General features: G+C 45.2%; 1 protein-coding gene across 9 annotated transcripts in view; it reads left to right on the top strand.

Moving 5' to 3' along the window:
- The first annotated feature begins 1,612 nt into the window (after nucleotides 1-1,612).
- Nucleotides 1,613-26,101, top strand: part of LOC106609713 (ATP-binding cassette sub-family C member 9) — a 74,851-nt gene continuing 50,362 nt past the window's right edge. For 2 of the 9 annotated variants that reach the window (XM_045722350.1, XM_045722343.1), the window contains exons 1-18: nucleotides 1,616-1,995; nucleotides 2,738-2,779; nucleotides 3,914-4,088; nucleotides 7,285-7,426; nucleotides 8,316-8,437; nucleotides 8,664-8,830; nucleotides 9,158-9,293; nucleotides 9,474-9,580; nucleotides 12,657-12,842; nucleotides 19,085-19,249; nucleotides 19,914-20,069; nucleotides 20,726-20,860; nucleotides 21,135-21,297; nucleotides 22,196-22,236; nucleotides 22,367-22,509; nucleotides 22,715-22,823; nucleotides 23,896-24,003; nucleotides 25,700-25,772. In XM_045722350.1, the coding sequence (XP_045578306.1) occupies nucleotides 3,938-4,088; nucleotides 7,285-7,426; nucleotides 8,316-8,437; nucleotides 8,664-8,830; nucleotides 9,158-9,293; nucleotides 9,474-9,580; nucleotides 12,657-12,842; nucleotides 19,085-19,249; nucleotides 19,914-20,069; nucleotides 20,726-20,860; nucleotides 21,135-21,297; nucleotides 22,196-22,236; nucleotides 22,367-22,509; nucleotides 22,715-22,823; nucleotides 23,896-24,003; nucleotides 25,700-25,772 (2,104 nt within the window). In that variant the 5' untranslated portion in view covers nucleotides 1,616-1,995; nucleotides 2,738-2,779; nucleotides 3,914-3,937. Of the gene's footprint in view, nucleotides 1,996-2,737; nucleotides 2,780-3,913; nucleotides 4,089-7,284; nucleotides 7,427-8,315; nucleotides 8,438-8,663; nucleotides 8,831-9,157; nucleotides 9,294-9,473; nucleotides 9,581-12,656; nucleotides 12,843-19,084; nucleotides 19,250-19,913; nucleotides 20,070-20,725; nucleotides 20,861-21,134; nucleotides 21,298-22,195; nucleotides 22,237-22,366; nucleotides 22,510-22,714; nucleotides 22,824-23,895; nucleotides 24,004-25,699; nucleotides 25,773-26,101 lie in introns of all 9 variants that reach the window. The other 7 variants (XM_045722351.1, XM_045722346.1, XM_045722349.1 and 4 more) reach the window with 6 other exon arrangements.

The following is a 26,101-nucleotide window of genomic DNA, read 5'->3' as shown; positions in this document are numbered from 1 at the left end:
TACTTTGCGTTTTGGTGTACTGAAAAATACTCTGATGTCCGTCTTTTATTTTTCTGCCATTTTTCTACCTGGCTGGCTGGCTACACACACACACAGTGTGTAGGTTATTTACAGTAGGAGATGGGCTTCTATCATCTTATCTTTTATCATTCTATTTGGGCTTCGATCTAAAAGGTAGCTAGCAAATGTGAAACGGATTAAAATGACAGGAGTTGACAGCTGTATGAGTTCACCATTTACACAACATATGCTGCAACCTTTTGTAATTTTAATAGTTTGTTTCATATTGGCTGGCTTCCAACAATAGCTGAATTTGCAAAGCTAGCGAGCACCAATTCCGTTTCAGTGGTGTTTGCTATAATCTTTGCTACCGGGTTAAATAAAGGTGAAATAAAATAAATAAATAAAAGTTCCCTTGCGACAATTTAGCTTTTGCAACAAGACCATTAAATATATTTAAGACAATGGTAGAAGAGAGTGTAGTTCTATTCAGTTTGGACTTCAGTTTATCGCTAACCTTATCGCAGGGACTTTGAAGCACTAACTTACATCATCTGCATGCTGATCTTGGAATAAATTGACGATAGCAAAGATTCCATCTTTGACGAGGCCACATAAATGGAATAGGTACTAGCTAGCTTAATAGTTAATATTTGCACACTAGCTCTGCATATTCAGCTAGTGTGTGTGCGCGATTGACTGGATTAACCTCACGTCAGTTACGTTCATTGAGTGCCTTTCAGACAGTAGATACGACCCCTCTGTTACCTTGCCAACTAAGGAACTGGCAGTGGATCAAAACATTGTGAGGCAAAGGGTGGGGGGGTCGCAATCTTTTGAAACTTAAAAACACGCTATTAAGTGTCTATAATCAGCACAATTGCTTTCATTGCGTATTATTAATATTATTTAAATTACATAGTTATGTTTCAGTGATATATTGGGGGGGACAAATCATATTTTTCCAAGGATGGGGGGTCGTGTCCCCCCCGGGATTTCCGCCCCTGCTTGGTCTACCGCAGGAGAAACTAACACCGTTAGACCAGGATGAAATTTGCTTGGGTCGACACTGATTTTGAAATCGCAGGACTACCTCATCACGTGACCATGAACAACCATGACCGACTCATATCAGCTACGTGTGTTTGTGTCAGAATCAGGTTTCCGTTTAATTAGGGTATCAGTCATAACTCATTACTGTCAGTGCCCAGGGTAAGACATGGTCATCTATGATCATTTAATAACACTGTTATAATGAAGCATTATGGAAAGGCCGATCATGGCAACTGGCATAATAATGAATAGCCATGAACCAGAGGCCTATGCAGGAGACAGCGAGCAAGTGTAGTCTGCAAGAAATAGTCTGCTCAATCAGTAATCTTAACCAGGAGAAATCAGTCATTCATTGATGAGGAAACCTGGTCACTGTGTAGCCTGGTGTAGGCTATTACATAATTCAACACTGTAGTTTATATCTGCATTTTGTCACTGATAATGCAACGACATAAATTAATATTTGCTGCTGTTGGTTGCTTTATGTCTGTCGGCGTAATAGGCACGTGATCCATCCATCATTTATTACCAATATACGTTTCATTTCACCTTAACGAGAATACAACTGTCTGAAACATTTACCTATATAATTTGGGTAAAACGGCGGAATAAAACACAACCGTTAAGTGATCGCTCCCGTTTTTTTTTAGGTGACCTAAATAACGTGATATTGTTTTTACGCACTCTGTCTGAGTGATATTTCTGCAGAAAGCCACGTCAATCCACCGTGTAGGAGTGGACGCAACAATCATACGATGTTGCTACTGATAATGCGAGCGCAGATCTAATGGAATGAATGAATTCGCTTCAGAACGGCAGCGTCCTCCATTGCATCATTTCACAAATCTCACCAGGAGAAAACCAATGACCGGACAACACAAGACATCCCACAACAGGACGCGTCTAAAAAACTGACGGAACACAGCGGAGCGGTAGATAGGGGTAAGTAATGCGGATAGCCTACTAACTGCATACATGGTGTCAGAAAGACTAATATTGATTTAATTTGACTCGGTCTGATGAGAATATTCACACATTGTCTTGTCACATGATGTGTACCCCTTGTCATCTGTAAACCGCGCACCTAGAGATATGAAACGGTTCCAAATGATACAATGATTAGTATAGAACACAAAGTTCTTTTGCCTACAATAATTGCACATTCCTAAGGTCAATGACAAGTGCTTACTTCACATATAGGTCTGATTCATCGTTGTAACTGCTGACCGCATACATCAGTAGCCTACTGGTTCATTGCACCTAACAATAGAATTGTAGCCTAGAGGTCAGTTGTAGACTTGCCTATCCATGTCCTCCCATGTCCTTGTAGGAGACATGTCAATTCCAAGTATAAACTATATGGACAATGCGTATATTTATATTCAGTCACAGAATACAGTTTGTGTGTTCATAAAAAAATATGTGAATATTTACTGAAGCCTTTGCCTAAAAAAATTTAACCCCCTTAAAAATATGAATCTGTTTTGCCAACCATTCCTACACATGTACCTTACCCCACCACATGGTTGGTGGTGGAACCTAGCGGCAAGGGAAGTTTGCCTCACCAGACTTGGTCAAGTTTTGAAATCCGATAGGGGGGAGCAGTATGGCCAGCTGATGCGCTAAAAGGCTAAAAATAACCACCTCCAATAAATGCTGTGTGGTTACTGTCTCCAAAAACCAGGCGACCTGAATGAAACCGCGTCAATAAGGACACTTCTCTGAGGTAAGCTACATTGATCTCTATTATTATTCTGTTATGGCCGTGTATGCTATGTTGTGCCATGTGTTCAGCTACAGGGTCATTTAACTCATAGGAGAGGTCTGAAAACGACTCTCCTGTGAGTGTTGTTGAGTTCTTATCAGAATAACTGTCGGAAAACTACTTTCCAGCTTCAATTGGACAATTCCTTGTATAATATGCAGTTTGTATAAAAGCCCTATATAAATATTAAACCTATGAATGTTAACATCGTTTGGCAAAATTTGCTTGTTTAATTATTTCATGTGATCGGCTCCATTATTTTGAGAGCCAACAGGACTTTTATTTAGAAAGGGCAGGAATAAGATGAGCAGCTTTGGATGTCAGTAATGCTTTTCTAGAATAATCTGCAACCTTCTCTATCATCAGACTAGATCATTCCTTATCAAGGTGTACCATCATTTCATGTCTTGAAAAACAGAATAAAGCAGAGGTATATTTGTGTAGTTAGATATTCCAGTTTGACTTGTGGCGCCAGTGTTGTGCCTTGAAGAATTGGTGTCGGCAGCTGAATAACAGTGCACTGCTGTTACTGTCAGTGTTGTCAGCCATGTCAGAGGTTAGGGAGGTCTCTGTTGTCAAGGACAGGCATTAACACAAATTACATTAGAAAAAGTAAAGTCTTGGGAAATAGTATGGTGTATTCCTCCCTTTAATGATTATTGATCCATGGAAACTCTCTAAGCAATGTTTATTTTAAATGTTTTATTTAACCTTTATTTAACTAGGCAAGCCAGTTAAGAACAAATGATTATTTACAATGACGGCACACCAAAAGGCCTCCTGCGGGGACAGGGGCTGGGATTTAAAAAAAAAGACTAGAAAAAATAGGACAAAACACACATCAAGACAAGACGCCACAGCACTACATAAAGAGTCTCTATATTGAAAGCACCGCATCCGTTGGCTAATGTTATTTGAATCGTAAAAGCACTTTAGTCTTACTAATGTATCCTGTGTTTTTTAAAAGCTGATTCACCTTTAAAAGAGCATTACGGTTAGACCACTTTCATTGTTTACCTCTCTATTGTCCAGCCACTAGACTGGCTAGTGCTCTTGACTTGACTGACAGTTTTGGGGCTTGGATCCTCCCCCCAGGCTTCTCTGGACCAATAAGGTGGCATGGCTGGCCTGTCGTTCTGTGGCAACAATGTGACCAAGAATGCCTACAGTGTGGATACGGGGATGTTGAACAATGGCTGCTTCGTGGACGCCCTCAACCTGGTCCCTCACGTCTTCCTGCTCTTCATCACCTTCCCCATCCTCTTCATTGGTACGTGGACCATGCATAGTCCTTTACCTTCATGATGTGTGTGTGTGTGTGTGTGTGTGTGTGTGTGTGTGTGTGTGTGTGTGTGTGTGTGTGTGTGTGTGTGTGTGTGTGTGTGTGTGTGTGTGTGTGTGTGTGTGTGTGTGTGTGTGTGCGTGCGTGCACGTGTGACAACCTTTAATCCTAGAGATCACACAGAACACTGATCTCTAAAGGTTTAACAGAAACAGGGACAGAATATGTTCAGAAGGGGACAGAACAGGCTCAGAAGGGGACAGAATAGGATCAGAAGGGGACAGAATAGGATCTGAAGGGGAACGAACAGGCTCAGAAGGGGACAGAATAGGTTCAGAAGGGGACAGAATTGGCTCAGAAGGGGAACGAACAGGCTCAGAAGGGGACAGAATAGGTTCAGAAGGGGACAGAATAGGTTCAGAATGGGAAAGAATTGGATCAGAAGGGGACAGAATAGGTTCAGAAGGGGACAGAATTGGTTCAGAAGGGGACAGAATAGGATCAGAAGGGGACAGAATAGGTTCAGAAGGGGACAGAATTGGCTCAGAAGGGGACAGAATAGGGTCAGAAGGGGACAGAATAGGGTCAGAAGGGGACAGAATAGGTTCAGAAGGGGACAGAATAGGGTCAGAAGGGGACAGAATAGGTTCAGAATGGGAAAGAATAGGCTCAGAAGGGGACAGAATAGGTTCAGAAGGGGACAGAATAGGTTCAGAATAGGATCAGAAGGGGACAGATTAGGATCAGAAGGGGACAGAATAGGCTCAGAAGGGGACAGAATAGGCTCCGAAGGGGGCACAATGGGTCAGAAAGGGATAGAATTGCTTTAGCTCTGATGGTCTGTGTTTGTGTTTGTGTGGGTGATTATGTGGGTGTGTGCGTGACAATCCCAAAGCAACATGATTCAAGGATGCCTTTGGTAACAGTCCTTTCATCCCCCACACATGCTCACCAACAGAAAACACAATTATGTTGCTGCACTATATTCAAGCTACTGTCATCCCCCACACATGCTTCACCAGCAGAAAACAGTATTAAAATGCTGCATTATATTCAAGCTACTGTCATCCCCCACACATGCTTCACCAACAGAAACAGACTTAAAATGCTGCATTATATTCAAGCTACTGTCATCCCCCACACATGCTTCACCAACAGAAAGCAGTATTAAGATGCTGCACTGTATACAAGCTACTTTTCATTCTTTCTGAGCTTTCAGTCTCACCGTTCAGATCTCCCCTAAGTGTTCAATTGGGTTGAGATCTGGTGACTGACACACACACACACACACACACACACACACACACACACACACACACACACACACACACACACACACACACACACACACACACACACACACGCATGAGGTTGTAAGTAACAAGAAAATTTCCCAGGACATAGACATATCTGATATTGGCAGAAAGCTTAAATTCTTGTTAATCTAACTGTACTGTCCAATTTACAGTAGCTATTACAGTGAAAGAATACCATGCTATTGTTTGAGGAGAGTGCACAGTTTTGAACTTGAAAAGTTATTAATGAACCAATTAGGCACATTTGGGCAGTCTTGATACAACCTTTTGAACAGATTTGCAATGGTTCATTGGATCAGTATAAAACTTTGCACATACACTCTAGTGGCCAAAATCTAAATTGCACCTGGCTGGAATAATACATTATGGCCTTTCTCTTGCATTTCAAAGATGATGGTACAAAAAATACAACAAAACTGTTTTTCTTTCTATGTATTATAGCCTTGAAGCAAGCATAACCCCTACTGACCACAGACTGGTTTAATCAATTCCACTGTTACAGATTCACAGTCCTGTGTAGAAGACAGGAAACTCTGTGTAAAGCCCTATGATTGATCTTGTGTCAGACATTCAGCACTGGTCTGTACGTGGGGCGGCAGGTAGCCTGGTGGTTAGAGCGTTGGACTAGTAACTGAAAAGTTGCTAGATCGATTCCCCGAGCTGACAAGGTAAAAATCTGTCATCCTGCCCCTGAACAAGGCAGTTAACCCACTGTTCCTAGGCTGTCATTGAAAATAAGAATTTGTTCTTAACTGACTTGCCTAGTTAAATAAAGATTAAAAAAAAAATGTGTTCTTCATTGATCTGCTGGCTGTCAGTCTCATTTTCACCAGTCAACATAAAGCAGCTTTCCCCAGACCACAGAACAGCTGGTTCGACTCCTGGCTTTGGCCCAGACTTTATCTAACTGAGCAGGAGGACTGTGGGACTGTGGGATTGTGGTCTCTGAGTTGTTGTGGGACTGTGAGAAAACATAGTAAAACACAGTTTCTTGAAGAACAGGTCAGATGCAAAATTTGGTAGCAGAATGACGGCACCAACAGCACAAGCCATTATTCTGTTTCCAAACTTTGCATCTGCACTGGTGTAAAAGTGTTTTAGTAAAATGTTCAGTGGATGTTGTTAAAAGTAGTCCTTGTGCATATAAGGGTATGGTTTGTTCAACTTGGCAATCATTGTTTTTCATTTGACATACATTTTAAAGTGAAAAATCTGACTCTCAGCATCACTTTCTTATCGTGTAATTTCCCCAACACATCAATTTGGCTAGCTAACAGCTAACAGCAAACAGCTAACAGCTAACAGCTAACTTTACGTGGATATATTAGCTAGTAATGAGTAAATTCATTACTTGGATTACTTGTGGATTACATTACTGCCCAACCATGTGTGTTTGCATGTTCGTGCATGCGTTCTTAGGCGTGTGTGCTTATGTTCCTGCTTATCTGAGTGTGTGTGTTCTCCTAGGCTGGGGCAGTCAGAGCTCTAAGGTTCAGATCCACCATAACAGCTGGCTCCACTTCCCTCCCCCTAGGCTGGGGCAGTCAGAGCTCTAAGGTTCAGATCCACCATAACACCTGGCTCCACTTCCCTTCCCCTAGGCTGGGGCAGTCAGAGCTCTAAGGTTCAGATCCACCATAACACCTGGCTCCACTTCCCTCCCCCTAGGCTGGGACAGTCAGAGCTCTAAGGTTCAGATCCACCATAACACCTGGCTCCACTTCCCCCCCCCAGGCTGGGACAGTCAGAGCTCTAAGGTTCAGATCCACCATAACACCTGGCTCCACTTCCCCCCCCCTAGGCTGGGACAGTCAGAGCTCTAAGGTTCAGATCCACCATAACACCTGGCTCCACTTCCCTTCCCCTAGGCTGGGGCAGTCAGAGCTCTAAGGTTCAGATCCACCATAACACCTGGCTCCACTTCCCTGGACACAACCTGCGCTGGATCCTCACATTCACTCTGCTGTTTGTCCACGTCTGTGAGATCGCCGAGGGGATCGTCTCCAACAAGTAAGAACCCCCCTAAAACTACTTCCTGTTACCAAAGAGGTAGCCTACTGTGGAAAACGTAACATTAGTAGCTGGCCAGAAGCCAGTGTTCACATGAGATTTTGTTCTGGGTTGCTGAGATGACAGAAGAAGCGTTATTCCTCTCTGTCATTGTTGTGTCTTAAAATGAATGGCTCCCAAGTTTCTGATGCAGTGAACTATTGAATTTCCTTGCTTCCCTCCAGACCAATGTTTATAGAAAAATGAAACCACTGTCCCTCAAATAACCCCACTCTCCAGTTTACCCAGACTGCAACCAATAAGATCCTCCAAAATGCTGCAGTAACATAAACTATGATCGGAGCCATCGCCTGATTCATCACAAACCCTGCATCAAAACCTGTTGATTGCACAATGTGCTTATTTAGTGGCTGAAGCTAGCAGCTTCCTTCGATGAACAGTTTCAGTGTCGCCCAAAATTTTATACAAATATATTTAAACCAAAAATTTTGGGGGGAGGACAAAAAATTAAGAGTACAGATTATTGTATGGTACAGTATACAAACATTTTTGAGAAGGATAATTTGAAAAATGTATTGAGGAAATGTATTTATTGGTTTCTTTTCATTTGAAAAGAAGGTTATTTGTTGATGTAAAAATGGAAATGTACTGATTTTAAACTTGTGTCATTAGATTTGGGGTGGGGTTGTGATAAATAATTGCGAAAAATGGGATCCCCAGAAATTCTGGCAAAAAAGATGGGATCCCTGTTGAAAAAGTTTGAATGCCACAGGGTTAACTGTATGAGACTGAATACAATGCCAACCTATAAACCAGAGATACGCTATGCATACCAAAGTGACTTTGTTTCTTTGAATATTGATGCAATCTCCTGTCTCTATCCTTTCAGACAGATGGACACCAATCACCTCCACCTCTTTATGCCAGCGTTTATGGGTTTCATAGCAGCCACTACATCTGTGGTGTACTACCACAACATAGAAACCTCCAACTTCCCCAAACTACTGCTGGGTGAGTCAAAATGATACCATCAGTGCATTCATTACTCCAAATGAACAGTTAGTGTTTGAGCAGCGCTGAATTAGCCTCCCTTTGCTGCAGTAGTTTAGAGGTTATGGCAGATGGCCCAAACACAGTTAGCTACACATGAACCGTTCTGCTGTATATAATAAAGTATACTTGTAATACATCTCTGGGAAAAGTAGTGCACGGGGTGATCAACCTCCTCCTTCCTCAGCTCTGTTTATCTACTGGGTTCTGGCGTTCATCACCAAGTCCATCAAGCTGTGGAAGTTTGCAGAGTACGGTGTTGGAGTGCTGCACCTGAGGTTCTGTATCACAGCCCTGCTGGTCATTCTGTACGGACTCCTCATGGCTGTAGAGATCAACGTCATCAGGGTCAGGGTGAGTTAGAACACTGGTGGGCTGACTGCTTCCTGGGTCAGGGGTCATAGAGGTTCTATATGAAGAGAAGAAGGAAGAGGAGGATGTGATGTGGTGTACTGATGTGATCTGATAGCAGATGCATGGTCTTTATTTCAGCTTTTTACTTTTTTACCTGGTGTGTGTGTGTGTGTGTGTGTGTGTGTGTGTGTGTGTGTGTGTGTGTGTGTGTGTGTGTGTGTGTGTGTGTGTGTGTGTGTGTGTGTGTGTGTGTGTGTGTGTGTGTGTGTCCCTCTGTCTTTGTGTGTGTGTGACCATCTCTGTCTGTGTGTCCTGGTGTCCGTGCAGAGGTACGTGTTCTTCGCCAACCCCCAGAAGGTAAAGCCTCCAGAGGACCTTCAGGACCTGGGCGTGAGGTTCCTCCAGCCCTTCGTCAACCTCCTCTCCAAGGCCACATACTGGTGGATGAACCCCCTGATTATAGGTTTGTTTCCTAGGTTCCTTCCTTCCAGGAGTTTTCCTGGCCACTGTGCTTCCACATCTGCAATGATTGCTCTTTAGGATTTAGGCTACGTATCTGTAAAGTACTTTGTGACAGCTGCTGATGTAAAAAGGACTTTGATTGATGTACAATTATTTTGATGGACTGATGGCTTGATCACAGGAGCCCATAAAAGACCCATTGAGCTGAAGAAGATAGGCAAGCTCCCCATCGCCATGAGAGCCCTCACCAACTACCTGAAGCTCAAAGACGCCTACGAGGATCAGAGGGTGAGTGGAGGAGGGAGTGACAGAGTTTCATATTCTGCTTCTGACAGGGACATACCATTCAATGGATCCCCAGTGCAGTGACACACCATTCAATGGATCCCCAGTGCAGGGACATACCATTCAATGGATCCCCAGTGCAGTGACATACCATTCAATGGATCCCCAGTGCAGGGACATACCATTCAATGGATCCCCAGTGCAGTGACATACCATTCAATGGATCCCCAGTGCAGGTACATACCATTCAATGGATCCCCAGTGCAGTGAAATACCATTCAATGGATCCCCAGTGCAGGGACATACCATTCAATGGATCCCCAGTGCAGTGACATACCATTCAATGGATCCCCAGTGCAGTGACATACCATTCAATGGATCCCCAGTGCAGTGACATACCATTCAATGGATCCCCAGTGCAGTGACATACCATTCAATGGATCCCCAGTGCAGTGACATACCATTCAATGGATCCCCAGTGCAGGGACATACCATTCAATGGATCCCCAGTGCAGTGACATACCATTCAATGGATCCCCAGTGCAGGGACATACCATTCAATGGATCCCCAGTGCAGTGACATACCATTCAATGGATCCCCAGTGCAGGGACATACCATTCAATGGATCCCCAGTGCAGTGACATACCATTCAATGGATCCCCAGTGCAGGGACATACCATTCAATGGATCCCCAGTGCAGTGACATACCATTCAATGGATCCCCAGTGCAGGGACATACCATTCAATGGATCCCCAGTGCAGTGACATACCATTCAATGGATCCCCAGTGCAGTGACATACCATTCAATGGATCCCCAGTGCAGTGACATACCATTCAATGGATCCCCAGTGCAGTGACATACCATTCAATGGATCCCCAGTGCAGGGACATACCATTCAATGGATCCCCAGTGCAGTGACATACCATTCAATGGATCCCCAGTGCAGTGACATACCATTCAATGGATCCCCAGTGCAGGGACATACCATTCAATGGATCCCCAGTGCAGTGACATACCATTCAATGGATCCCCAGTGCAGGTACATACCATTCAATGGATCCCCAGTGCAGTGACATACCATTCAATGGATCCCCAGTGCAGGGACATACCATTCAATGGATCCCCAGTGCAGTGACATACCATTCAATGGATCCCCAGTGCAGGGACATACCATTCAATGGATCCCCAGTGCAGTGACATACCATTCAATGGATCCCCAGTGCAGTGACATACCATTCAATGGATCCCCAGTGCAGGGACATACCATTCAATGGATCCCCAGTGCAGTGACATACCATTCAATGGATCCCCAGTGCAGTGACATACCATTCAATGGATCCCCAGTGCAGGGACATACCATTCAATGGATCCCCAGTGCAGTGACATACCATTCAATGGATCCCCAGTGCAGTGACATACCATTCAATGGATCCCCAGTGCAGGGACATACCATTCAATGGATCCCCAGTGCAGTGACATACCATTTAATGGATCCCCAGTGCAGGGACATATCATTCAATGGATCCCCAGTAATGCTGAGCGATTAACCGACATTTAGAGAAAAAAAATTCATGATCTAGAGGATAGAAAACAGTTATCCTGATAATACATGATCTAGAGGATAGAAAACAGTTATCCTGATAATACATGATCTAGAGGATAGAAAACAGTTATCCTGATAATACATGATCTAGAGGATAGAAAACAGTTATCCTGATAATACATGATCTAGAGAATAGAAAACAGTTATCCTGATAATACATGATCTAGAGGATAGAAAACAGTTATCCTGATAATACATGATCTAGAGGATAGAAAACAGTTATCCTGATAATACATGATCTAGAGGATAGAAAACAGTTATCCTGATAATACATGATCTAGAGGATAGAAAACAGTTATCCTGATAATACATGATCTAGAGGATAGAAAACAGTTATCCTGATAATACATGATCTAGAGGATAGAAAACAGTTATCCTGATAATACATGATCTAAGTGACTGATAGTTGGTATTCAGCAGCCATAAAAGTATGCCTTATTTATTTAGAAGAACTACAAAAATAGTGATTTTGTCAGACAGCGTAGTCTGCAGCTCTATAGAGATGAGATAATGACTTGGAATGAAATAATAAAGTCAGCAAATAAAACTAATATTTTATTAAATTAAAGTAATGTGAATAAATGGTTAATAAGTGAGAAGCAGTAATGGACAGTCACTACCATCATGGGACTTTTATTAATCATTTTATTCTGTGTTGTTACAGCATTCAACCCACATAATGCTGTGAGGTTCTGTATTTATTTTCTTAGTCTACCTTGTGTTCTGTTTCGTTGTGTTCTGGAACGTAGCCCTGTCTTTCATTTTTGTTCATTGATTTCACCTGTGTTAGTTACTCACCTGGTCTCACCGGCTTCTTATTTAGTTCAGTTCATTCTGTTTGTGCCTTTGTGAGGTATTGTTCGTTTCGACTCTACTAAGCCTTTTCCTAGCTGGTTTGTGAGAACCAGTTATAGCCTCCAGTCCTAGTTTTGATTCACCTGTCTGTTTGTCTACCTGTGTATGACCATTGCCTGCCTGTGACCACGATTCCTGCCTTCTGCGGAATAAACACCTGCCGTGCTCTGCGCGTGAATCTACCCCTTTTCTCCCTGAGTTTCATTACAAATGCATAGTGCATTTCATGTCTAAAGATTTCTCGAAACTTAAATCTAAAAACCTGATTATTTTGTAATAATATAACCAAAATCTCAATAAGCGCTAATCGCTCAGCAGTAATCCCCAGTGCAGTGACATACCATTCAATGGATCTCTGCTTTGATTTAATTAGAACATTCTGATCAGATTCTCTACAGTTAAAACTGTGTGTTAGATATATTACACTTGTATCCTATACACATGTTAAGCCCAGGATAGGTTTGAATACATCTCTAAAGACTGTCCATTATAATATAGTCTCGCAAACCAGACTCTGTAATCAGGTAGTCTCATCTTCACTCTGAGGTTCATTGTAGTGGAACTCTCCTGTGTAGTTGTAACCCTTCCATTCCCCATCCCTGTCCCTCCCCCTCCTAGCAGAATGCCGAGGACCCAGAGAAGGCTCCATCCATCTGGCGTTCTATGTACCGGGCGTTTGGCCGACCCATCCTCCTCAGCAGTACCTTCCGTTACCTGGCTGATCTGCTGGGCTTCGCTGGGCCGCTCTGCATCTATGGCATCGTTGAACATCTCAACAAAAAGCCTGTCAAGGAAGGGAGTGTGGTGTGTATGTGGCTGAAGTTGACAGGACTGCATAATAACATAACTGCCTCGTCAACGTTGGACACCGTGTTTTTTGCTACACCATAATTACTGTTCCCATCAGCCCATAACTCTGCTCCTGGACCATAATTACTGTTCCCATCGGCCCATAACTCTGCTCCTGGTACCATAATTACTGTTCCCATCGGCCCATAACTCTGCTCCTGGACCATAATTACTGTTCCCATCGGCCCATAACTCTGCTCCTGGACCATAATTACTGTTCCCATCCAAATTGATCATAATTACTGTTCCCATCGGCCCATAACTCTGCTTCTGGACCATAATTACTGTTCCCATCGGCCCATAACTCTGCTCCTGGACCATAATTACTGTTCCCATCAGCCCATAACTCTGCTCCTGGACCATAATTACTGTTCCCATCAGCCCATAACTCTGCTTCTGGACCATAATTACTGTTCCCATCGGCCCATAACTCTGCTCCTGGTACCATAATTACTGTTCCCATCAGCCCATAACTCTGCTCCTGGACCATAATTACTGTTCCCATCAGCCCATAACTCTGCTCCTGGACCATAATTACTGTTCCCATCAGCCCATAACTCTGCTCCTGGACCATAATTACTGTGCCCATCAGCCCAAAGCTCTGCTTCTGGACCATAATTACTGTTCCCATCAGCCCATAACTCTGCTCCTGGTACCATAATTATTGTTCCCATCGGCCCATAACTCTGCTTCTGGACCATAATTACTGTTCCCATCAGCCCATAACTCTGCTCCTGGACCATAATTACTGTTCCCATCAGCCCATAACTCTGCTCCTGGACCATAATTACTGTTCCCATCAGCCCATAACTCTGCTTCTGGACCATAATTACTGTTCCCATCAGCCCATAACTCTGCTTCTGGACCATAATTACTGTTCCCATCGGCCCATAACTCTGCTTCTGGACCATAGTTACTGTTCCCATCAGCCCATAACTCTGCTCCTGGTACCATAATTACTGTTCCCATCAGCCCATAACTCTGCTCCTGGACCATAATTACTGTTCCCATCAGCCCATAACTCTGCTCCTGGACCATAATTACTGTGCCCATCAGCCCATAACTCTGCTCCTGGTACCATAATTACTGTTCCCATCGGCCCATAACTGCTCCTGGACCATAATTACTGTACCCATCGGCCCATAACAGCTCATGGTATCATAATTACTGTACCCATCGGCCCATAACAGCTCATGGTATCATAATTACTGTACCCATCGGCCCATAACTGCTCATGGTATCATAATTACTGTTCCCATCAGCCCATAACTCTGCTCCTGGTACCATAATTACTGTTCCCATCGGCCCATAACTGCTCCTGGACCATAATTACTGTACCCATCGGCCCATAACAGCTCATGGTATCATAATTACTGTACCCATCGGCCCATAACAGCTCATGGTATCATAATTACTGTACCCATCGGCCCATAACTGCTCATGGTATCATAATTACTGTTCCCATCAGCCCATAACTCTGCTCCTGGACCATAATTACTGTACCCATCGGCCCATAACTGCTCATGGTATCATAATTACTGTTCCCATCGGCCCATAACTCTGCTCCTGGACCATAATTACTGTTCCCATCAGCCCATAACTCTGCTCCTGGACCATAATTACTGTTCCCATCAGCCCATAACTCTGCTTCTGGACCATAATTACTGTTCCCATCAGCCCATAACTCTGCTTCTGGACCATAATTACTGTTCCCATCAGCCCATAACTCTGCTCCTGGACCATAATTACTGTTCCCATCAGCCCATAACCCTGCTCCTGGACCATAATTACTGTTCCCATCGGCCCATAACTGCTCCTGGACCATAATTACTGTACCCATCGGCCCATAACAGCTCATGGTATCATAATTACTGTACCCATCGGCCCATAACTGCTCATGGTATCATAATTACTGTTCCCATCAGCCCATAACTCTGCTCCTGGACCATAATTACTGTTCCCATCAGCCCATAACTCTGCTCCTGGACCATAATTACTGTTCCCATCAGCCCATAACTCTGCTTCTGGACCATAATTACTGTTCCCATCAGCCCATAACTCTGCTTCTGGACCATAATTACTGTTCCCATCGGCCCATAACTCTGCTCCTGGTACCATAATTACTGTTCCCATCAGCCCATAACTCTGCTCCTGGACCATAATTACTGTTCCCATCAGCCCATAACTCTGCTCCTGGACCATAATTACTGTGCCCATCAGCCCAAAGCTCTGCTTCTGGACCATAATTACTGTTCCCATCAGCCCATAACTCTGCTCCTGGACCATAATTACTGTTCCCATCGGCCCATAACTCTGCTTCTGGACCATAATTACTGTTCCCATCAGCCCATAACTCTGCTTCTGGACCATAATTACTGTTCCCATCGGCCCATAACTCTGCTCCTGGTACCATAATTACTGTTCCCATCAGCCCATAACTCTGCTCCTGGACCGTAATTACTGTTCCCATCAGCCCATAACTCTGCTTCTGGACCATAATTACTGTTCCCATCAGCCCATAACTCATATAGAAAGCTCTGCTTCTGGACCATAATTACTGTTCCCATCAGCCCATAACTCTGCTTCTGGACCATAATTACTGTTCCCATCAGCCCATAACTCTGCTCCTGGTACCATAATTACTGTTCCCATCAGCCCATAACTCTGCTCCTGGTACCATAATTACTGTTCCCATCAGCCCATAACTCTGCTCCTGGACCATAATTACTGTGCCCATCAGCCCATAACTCTGCTTCTGGACCATAATTACTGTTCCCATCAGCCCATAACTCTGCTCCTGGTACCATAATTACTGTTCCCATCAGCCCATAACTCTGCTCCTGGTACCATAATTACTGTTCCCATCAGCCCATAACTCTGCTCCTGGACCATAATTACTGTTCCCATCAGCCCATAACTCTGCTCCTGGACCATAATTACTGTTCCCATCAGCCCATAACTCTGCCCTGGTACCATAATTCCTGTTCATCCCTCCTATGTTCTTATGTCCCGTCCATTACGGCTCAAGTGATTCAATTTGATACAGCAGACGTCTTGTTTGTGTGACACATTCCTCCATGTTGTTGTGACTGTTGGCTAGTTAGCTCCATAGAGATAAATAGTTTATTATATAGTTAGCTCACTGTCTGACGCTGTGGGTTGTGTCATCGACATCGTACCGTAATGAGGGTGCAGCAGGGTGGTCTGCTTGTCTTCTCATGATGACTCACTTCCTCTGTGATGTCCCGAGGCGTCGACAGCGCCATTGTTCCCAACCCTGTCCCTGTCCCAGCCACCACGTCACCCCCATTAGACCAATTATATTATAGACACAAATGATCGAACAGCATATTTCACACCCACACACACACGGATACAGAAACACACTCACACACACACACACACACTTTCCTCAACTAACTTTTAAAGGAACACCAGAAATCCATTTAGGACACAGAAATAAACTATCCTGGGACCTGTGGGGAGTCAGCAGCACTGAACTGATGAACTAAGGTAGAGCATCATGTTAGAGGGCTGAACTGATGAACTAAGGTAGAGCATCATGTTAGAGGGCTGAACTGATGAACTAAGGTAGAGCATCATGTTAGAGGGCTGAACTGATGAACTAAGGTAGAGCATCATGTTAGAGGGCTGAACTGATGAACTAAGGTAGAGCATCATGTTAGAGGGCTGAACTGATGAACTAAGGTAGAGCATCATGTTAGAGGGCTGAACTGATGAACTAAGGTAGAGCATCATGTTAGAGGGATGAACTGATGAACTAAGGTAGAGCATCATGTTAGAGGGATGAACTGATGAACTAAGGTAGAGCATCATGTTAGAGGGCTGAACTGATGAACTAAGGTAGAGCATCATGTTAGAGGGCTGAACTGATGAACTAAGGTAGAGCATCATGTTAGAGGGCTGAACTGATGAACTAAGGTAGAGCATCATGTTAGAGGGCTGAACAGAGGAACGTTCTAAGGTAGAGCATCATGTTAGAGGGATGAACAGAGGAAGTCTAAAGTAGAGCATCATGTTAGAGGGATGAACAGAGGAACATCTCTCTAAAGTAGAGCATCATGTTAGAGGGATGAACAGAGGAACGTCTCTAAAGTAGAGCATCATGTTAGAGGGCTGAACAGAGGAACATCTCTAAGGTAGAGCATCATGTTAGAGGGCTGAACAGAGGAACGTTCTAAAGTAGAGCATCATGTTAGAGGGATGAACAGAGGAACTAAGTAGAGCATCATGTTAGAGGGATGAAGAGATGAATGCTCCTAAGGTAGAGCATCATGTTAGAGGGCTGAACAGATGAACGTCTAAGGTAGAGCATCATGTTAGAGGGCTGAACAGAGGAACGCTCTAAGGTAGAGCATCATGTTAGAGGGCTGAACAGAGGAACTCTCTAAGGTAGAGCATCATGTTAGAGGGCTGAACAGAGGAACTCCTAAGGTAGAGCATCATGTTAGAGGGATGAACAGATGAACGTTCTAAGGTAGAGCATCATGTTAGAGGGCTGAACAGAGGAAGTCCTAAGGTAGAGCATCATGTTAGAGGGCTGAACAGAGGAACGTCTCTAAGGTAGAGCATCATGTTAGAGGGCTGAACAGAGGAATCTCTAAGGTAGAGCATCATGTTAGAGGGCTGAACAGAGGAATGTCTAAGGTAGAGCATCATGTTAGAGGGCTGAACAGAGGAACGTCTAAGGTAGAGCATCATGTTAGAGGGCTGAACAGAGGAATGTCTCTAAGGTAGAGCATCGTGTTAGAGGGCTGAACAGAGGAATGTCTCTAAGGTAGAGCATCATGTTAGAGGGCTGAACAGATGAATGTCTCTAAGGTAGAGCATCATGTTAGAGGGCTGAACAGAGGAATCTCTAAGGTAGAGCATCATGTTAGAGGGATGAACAGAGGAACCTAAGGTAGAGCATCATGTTAGAGGGATGAACAGAGGAATGCTCTAAAGTAGAGCATCATGTTAGAGGGCTGAAGAGATGAATGTCTCTAAGGTAGAGCATCATGTTAGAGGGCTGAACAGAGGAACTCTCTAAGGTAGAGCATCATGTTAGAGGGCTGAACAGAGGAAGCCTAAGGTAGAGCATCATGTTAGAGGGCTGAACAGAGGAACGTCTCTCTAAAGTAGAGCATCATGTAAGAGGGCTGAACAGAGGAATGTCTCTAAAGTAGAGCATCATGTTAGAGGGATGAACAGAGGAACCTCTCTAAAGTAGAGCATCATGTTAGAGGGCTGAACAGAGGAACGTCTCTCTAAAGTAGAGCATCATGTTAGAGGGCTGAACAGAGGAATGTCTCTAAAGTAGAGCATCATGTTAGAGGGCTGAACAGAGGAACGTCTCTAAAGTAGAGCATCATGTTAGAGGGCTGAACAGAGGAACGTCTCTCTAAAGTAGAGCATCATGTTAGAGGGCTGAACAGAGGAACCTCTCTAAAGTAGAGCATCATGTTAGAGGGATGAACAGAGGAACGTCTCTCTCTAAAGTAGAGCATCATGTTAGAGGGCTGAACAGAGGAATGTCTCTAAAGTAGAGCATCATGTTAGAGGGCTGAACAGAGGAACATCTCTAAAGTAGAGCATCATGTTAGAGGGCTGAACAGAGGAATGTCTCTAAAGTAGAGCATCATGTTAGAGGGATGAACAGAGGAACGTCTCTCTGAAGTAGAGCATCATGTTAGAGGGCTGAACAGAGGAACGTCTCTCTAAAGTAGAGCATCATGTTAGAGGGCTGAACAGAGGAACGTCTCTAAAGTAGAGCATCATGTTAGAGGGATGAACAGAGGAACGTCTCTAAAGTAGAGCATCATGTTAGAGGGATGAACAGAGGAACGTCTCTCTCTAAAGTAGAGCATCATGTTAGAGGGATGAACAGAGGAACGTCTCTCTAAAGTAGAGCATCGTGCACAGTGCCGGTGTCAGAGGGCTGAACAGAGAGTTCAGGCTGAAGTACTGCAGGCGTGCATTTCTGAGTGACATGGAAAATTCCTCACTCATCTCACGCTCTCTCACTCTCTGTCCTTCTCTGTGTGTGACATGGTCTGGGTAGTGACGGGGTCTGGGTAGTGTCAGGTCTTGCTTTTTACCGTCCCCTACATCTGCTCTAACCTACTATCTGTGTTTGTGTTTGTGTGTGTGCGTGCGTGCGGTGTGTGTGTGTGTGCGTGCGTGTGACCTATCAGGTCCCCTATTTCGAGGTCTACTTCATGTCGTCCAACGAGCTGCTCCAGAATACGTCAGTGCTGGCTGTTCTGCTGTTCCTGGCCCTGGTGCTACAGCGAACCTTCCTACAGGCCTCCTACTATGTCACCATAGAGACCGGCATCAACCTCCGTGGAGCCCTGCTGGTGACTGACTGGAGGATTCTGGGATTTGTAGGATACTGCGTCACTGATTCTCCACCCTTAACCCAAAGTGTTCACTTGTTCAGTCTCTGTCGTAGATCTAAAAGCTTTAGGTTTGCGTAGTCATTGGCTGATGGGAGTTTCCGCCATTGTTCAAATCATGACGGGGAGTGGGGAGGTGCAAAAATAACATGGAGCATCGGGACAGCCGTAGACAGTCACAGAGGTGGAGAATCTGGACAGCCATGGACAGTCACAGAGGTGGAGAATCGGGACAGCCGTAGACAGTCACAGAGGTGGAGAATTGGGACAGCCATAGACAGTAACAGAGGTGGAGAATTGGGACAGCCGTAGACAGTCACAGAGGTGGAGAATCGGGACACCCATAGACAGTAACAGAGGTGGAGAATTGGGACAGCCGTAGACAGTCACAGAGGTGGAGAATTGGGACAGCCGTAGACAGTCAAAGAGGTGGAGAATTGGGACAGCCGTAGACAGTCAAAGAGGTGGAGAATCGGGACAGCCGTAGACAGTCAATGAGGTGGAGAATCTGGACAGCCGTAGACAGTCACAGAGGTGGAGAATCGGGACAGCTGTAGACAGTCACAGAAGTGAATGTACTGTATCTAGTAGGTTGTTAATGTCCTCTGTCCTGTACGTTTCCTAGGCGATGATCTACAACAAGATTCTGCGTCTGTCCACCTCTAACATGTCCATGGGAGAGATGACCCTGGGCCAGATCAACAACCTGGTTGCCATAGAAACCAACCAGCTCATGTGGTTCCTCTTCCTGTGTCCCAACCTCTGGGCCATGCCAGTGCAGGTGGGTTTTGACTAGATAGAATTCAGCTCATGTCGAAATGTACTTTTCGTAGCAGGTTAGGAGAATTTACGCAGTAGGTTAGGATAATTAAAATAGTAGGTTAGGATAATTAGTTTAAGGTTAGGAAAAGGGTTAGGGTTAGCTAAAATGCAACAACAACAAAAAACTTGACGTCAATTTGACATAAGTGCAGGTGGGGCCATGCTGTTAAGATACAATCTATCTGGACATAGTCTCTATGTAGGATCTGGCCAACAACCTGATCTTAAAGTGGAGGCCAAAGCATGATTTTGTTCCAGAATATGGGTTAACAAGTATGTATTTTTTAAGCCATTATCTGCCAGTACCAATATGACCGCAATATTGTGCATCAATAATATCTCACTAATAAATCCCTAATATATCCCTAATATATCCCTAATAACTCCCTAATATATCCCTAATAACTCCCTAATATATCCCTAATATATCCCTAATAACTCCCTAATAACTCCCTAATATATCCCTAATAACTCCCTAATAACTTCCTAATATATCCCTAATAACTCCCTCATAACTCCCTAATATATCCCTAATAACTCCCTAATGTATCACTAATATATCCTTAATAACTCCCCAATAACTCCCTCATATCTTTGTGTTGTGTTCCTGCTCAGATTGTGATGGGCGTGATCCTGCTGTACTACCTGCTGGGAACCAGTGCTCTGATTGGAGCTTCAGTCATCGTGCTGCTGGCTCCAGTCCAATACCTGATCGCTACCAAGCTGGCTGACACCCAGAAGAGCACCCTGGTGAGTCACCCTCTGTTCACGTTGAGCCACTCAGGTTGAACACTGCCTGCACCAATCCCTTAGATCGTAGTTTCACTGTCACTTTAGATATGAACCTGCAAGCTTTACCATGAATAAATAGCCTACATTTGAGTGAAATCAGTTATTTTCTGTTATGATGGGGGAAACAGTATATGATAAGGAAACAATAGCCTTTAAAAACAGTTGAAATGAGAAAATATTCATATTATTTTGTAGTTTAAATCTTCACTAAGGCATCGCCCTCTTCTGACAGGACCAGTCTACGGAGCGTCTGAAGAAGACCACAGAGATTCTGAAGGGGATCAAGCTGCTGAAGCTGTACGCCTGGGAGAACATCTTCTGTGACAGTGTAGAAGATACCAGGGGCAAGGAGCTCACCAGCCTCCGCACCTTCGCCCTCTACACCTCCATGTCTAGTGAGACACACACACACCTTCGCCCTCTATACCTCCATGTCTAGTGAGACACACACACCTTCGCCCTCTACACCTCCATGTCTAGTGAGACACACACACACCTTCGCCCTCTACACCTCCATGTCTAGTGAGACACACACACACCTTCGCCCTCTATACCTCCATGTCTAGTGAGACACACACACCTTCGCCCTCTATACCTCCATGTCTAGTGAGACACACACACACCTTCGCCCTCTACACCTCCATGTCTAGTGAGACACACACACCTTCGCCCTCTATACCTCCATGTCTAGTGAGACACACACACACCTTCGCCCTCTACACCTCCATGTCTAGTGAGACACACACACACCTTCGCCCTCTACACCTCCATGTCTAGTGAGAACACACACACCTTCGCCCTCTACACCTCCATGTCTAGTGAGACACACACACACCTTCGCCCTCTACACCTCCATGTCTAGTGAGACACACACACACCTTCGCCCTCTACACCTCCATGTCTAGTGAGACACACACACACCTTCGCCCTCTACACCTCCATGTCTAGTGAGACACACACACACCTTCGCCCTCTACACCTCCATGTCTAGTGAGACACACACACCTTCGCCCTCTACACCTCCATGTCTAGTGAGACACACACACCTTGGCCCTCTACACATCCAATAAGAAACACACCCCTCCTCTGTTACCTTATAATAGATATCACATCCTTTCTTTTGAGCTGTGAAATCCCCTTCATTTTGTCCAGTAAGACACTCACACTGCTTATATTCTGTCCTCATTTATATTTGGGGCTCAGTTTGACTTAAGTGCTTTGAAGTTTGAAAATGTCTTTGTTCTCTCCAAGTGCTCTCTGTTGTTACAAAATATGACCTCTTTTGCTCCCCAGTTTTTATGAATGCTGCTATCCCCATCGCTGCTGTGCTTGTGGTGAGAGTTCTCATCATTCCTGTATCCTGCAGGCCATTTTTAGGCTAATTGTAGCTAGTGTTTTTCCAGCTCTGAAATCTGTTAACAATACCAAACTGAGTATCTGTGTGTCCCTTTGTGTCCCTGTCAGACGTTTGTCAGCCACGCCCTGATCAACAAGTCCAAACCCAGCTCCTCGGAGGCCTTCGCTGCTCTGGCCCTCTTCCACATCCTGGTTACCCCACTGTTCCTGCTCTCCACCGTGGTCCGCTTCGCAGTCAAGGCCATGGTCAGGTGAGAGACCTACTGAGGATGCCCAGGGCTACTGAATAATGGATAGTTACCAGCTAGACAATCTGTGTGTGTGTGTGTGTGTGTGTGTGTGTGTGTGTGTGTGTGTGTGTGTGTGTGTGTGTGTGTGTGTGTGTGTGTGTGTGTGTGTGTGTGTGTGTGTGTGTGTGTGTGTGTGTGTGTGTGTCCTATCATGTCCTATCCACAGCGTCCAGAAGCTGGGTGAGTTCCTGCAGAGCGATGAGATTGGCGATGACAGCTGGAGGAACGGAGACATGTCTGTGTCCCTAGAGGCCTGTAAGAAACACCCTGGGGCGGTGAGTACACACACACACACACACACACACACACACACACACACACACACACACACACACACACCACCACTATTACCAAACACTGCCCCAATACAGGCCTGAGCCGTGTTTAGTAGGGCACACTGAAGCAAAATGTAAACTAAATGGTGTGTTTCGAGGTAGTCTCTTAGCGTTTCAGTCTGTTTATTCACTTTGGTCCCTAATGAACATGACCCAATTACTTATCTGTCCCTCTGCCAGAGCAGCTAATGCTAGCCATTCAGCCAGCACAGCACAGAGCCTAATCCAGGAGCTATTCATTTACACCCAGCATGGAATACAACTACTACTGTGTTACTACAGGGTTTAGACAGCTCCCAACACGGCTAATGGACTCATCAGGATGATATGATGGTTATGATGGTTTTCATCTGACCAAGTTTCAGATCCAACATGTGTTTCTAACTTCAAGCTTTTGGTGGAACTGCAGAGAAAGTGTCTGCTTGGCCAGAGCAGATCTGGTCTCTGTAAAAGGAGTAACTGTAACTACACACCGTGTCAGTCTAGCAGCAGTGTTTCATGGGGAATCTCTCCCAGGAGTCGTTAAGTAGCTGGTTGCTGCTAGTCTCCTCATGTCTTCAGCTGTTCTCTGGACTTTGACAGGTTTATTTCTGTGTTGGACTCCTCAGAAGGAGTGGAGAGAGACAGAGACCAAGTGGTGGAGGGTTTAGTGTGAGATGGAGGAGCCATTTGTTTAGGGCTGAAGAAGGGATGGAGGGAGGGAGGGATGGACGAAGGGATGGAGGGAGGGATGTCTTGGGGACGAGGAGTAGGGGATAAGAAGCTCCCTCTGGAGACAGTCTCAGTCAGGGTCTGAGAGGGGGTCCTCCCTGGAGGTTACAGCGGATGAGGGGCCAAGTGTATCACTGAATACAATCTCTCTTTCTCTTTTTCTCACCCTCCCTTCATCTCCCTCTCCCCATTTCTGTCTTTCATTCTATCCCTCCCTCCCTCTCTCTCTCCCCTCTCTCCCTCCCTTACTCTCCCCTCTCCCTCCCTCCCCATCTCCCCCTCCCTACCTCTCTCTCTCCAGACCAAGGCTATAAACAGGAAGCAGCCCCTGCTCTACCAGATGGACAGCTATGAGCAGCCAACACGCAGACCACTGCGACCCAACGAGACTGAGGACGTGGCTGTCAAGGTCAGGGGTCAAAGTTCAACACCTCAACAAGCTCATTGGCCCTTCTTCTCAGGACCTGTGACACACACAGCACCGCACACACTCAGCACCACACACACTCGCTGACTGCATGCGCGGACACAGGAACAGACACGTAGGCTATCAACTCACAGACAAGCTGTAGCTCACGTACATGTGCAGCCACGTGCACGCACGTAGACACATACACACGCAGAGGCTTCTGAGCTAGAGTCTGACAGTTGTCATCAAACCTTTAAACTGGCCTTTTTGTCACATCCGCCCAGGTCATTCACTCTAGGAACACGTGACACCACAGATGTTACCACTGTCTATCTCTCACAGCAGATGTTTCATCTCTTGGCCTGTCCATTGTGTGAAACACACCCTGAGGAGAAGTCAACATTTACCGACAGTTTAAACTCTCAGGACCCACATCATGAGTCAGAGGCAGGGGATTCTCATGAGAACGGAGAACCCTGTGCCCTGTGTCATTAACTGACATGTTCTCAGCCCCTGTTCTGGTCTCTTTGGGGTCCACATCCTGTTGCTATCCCTGTGGACCCACAGCATTATTGTAGGCAGTCTGTTAATTAATGAGCTTGGGGGCAGCAGGAGGGTCCGAGGGTCGAATGAATGGGCTGCTGCTGTGTGTGAACCAGACAAATCTTCTGTCTCTGTTTCCTCTCTCATCTCACCCGCTTTATCTCTGCCTCTCTCTACCTTCCTCTCTGTTTCCAATCACCTCTTCTCTCTTCCTCTCTGTTTCCCATCACCCCTTCTCTCTGCCTCTCTCTACCTTCCTCTCTGTTTCCAATCACCTCTTCTCTCTTCCTCTCTGTTTCCCATCACCCCTTCTCTCTGCCTCTCTCTACCTTCCTCTCTGTTTCCAATCACCTCTTCTCTCTGCCTCTCTCTACCTTCCTCTCTGTTTCCAATCACCTCTTCTCTCTTCCTCTCTGTTTCCCATCACCCCTTCTCTCTGCCTCTCTCTACCTTCCTCTCTGTCTCCCATCACCTCTTCTCTCTTCCTCTCTGTCTCCCATCACCCCTTTTCTCTACCTCTCTACCTTCCATCACCCCTTCTCTCTGCCTCTCTCTACCTTCCTCTCTGTCTCCCATCACCCCTTCTCTCTGTCGCTCTGTCTTCCGCTCTGTCTCATCATCCATCCTCTCTCCCTCTTTATTCCTCCCTCTCTCTTCTCTTCCATCTTATCCCTCCCATTTCTGCCTCCCAGCTCACCCCTATCTTCCTCCACTCCCCCTCTACCTCTCTCTACCCCTATCTCTGCCTCCCTTTCAAGACTCCCCATCCCCTCTGGTCCCCACCCCCGTAACAGCCGCTCTGTCTATTTACAAACTTAATTTACCAAGTCTCTTTTCTCAGCGGTAATAAGACGTCTGTCTTTCATATTTAACTTGTATTTATTAGTTCTGTGTCACTGAATCTCAGATCTTGTGTGGTTTTGCTGTAGGGGATGGAAGGGAGGGGGATTACTGGCTATAATAAACAGTAGAATCGGACAAGACATAAAACACAACAGAACTATGTAAACATGCTATTATATTTGCCTTAAAGATCTAAATGGTTAATTATTTCTATGTACACATACATATCTAAACCACCAGCTGGAGACCATAACATGTCCATGTCTAATGCTTTTCTGTCAGCCTGCTAATCCCACTGTTTCCTGTTCAGGTGAACAGTGGATTCTTCACATGGGGAAGCAACTTGTCAACGTTGTCCGACATCAACATCTGCATTCCAACAGGTAACCCGATCCTGCTGGGAACACTATGGCAACACCAGGCTGCGTCCTGTTTAGGAGGTCGTCGACAGTCAGTGTAGAATATCTAACACCAGCTGTGTGTGTGTTTGTGCGTGTGTGTGTGTGACAGTGTAGTATATCTAACACCAGCTGTGTGTGTGTTTGTGCGTGTGTGTGTGACAGTGTAGTATATCTAACACCAGCTGTGTGTGTGTTTGTGCGTGTGTGTGTGACAGTGTAGTATATCTTTCGGCTATGACCTCATGGCCAGTGGCCCGTCAGATATGACAGCTAGTCTGCTAAGACAAACAGGATAGGCTGGTCCTGGTAGA

The sequence above is a fragment of the Salmo salar genome, chromosome ssa07 (assembly GCF_905237065.1).
Source record: "Salmo salar chromosome ssa07, Ssal_v3.1, whole genome shotgun sequence".
NCBI lineage: Eukaryota > Metazoa > Chordata > Actinopteri > Salmoniformes > Salmonidae > Salmo > Salmo salar.
Note: the sequence above shows the minus strand (reverse complement) of the source record. Positions and strands in the feature narration are given on the sequence as shown.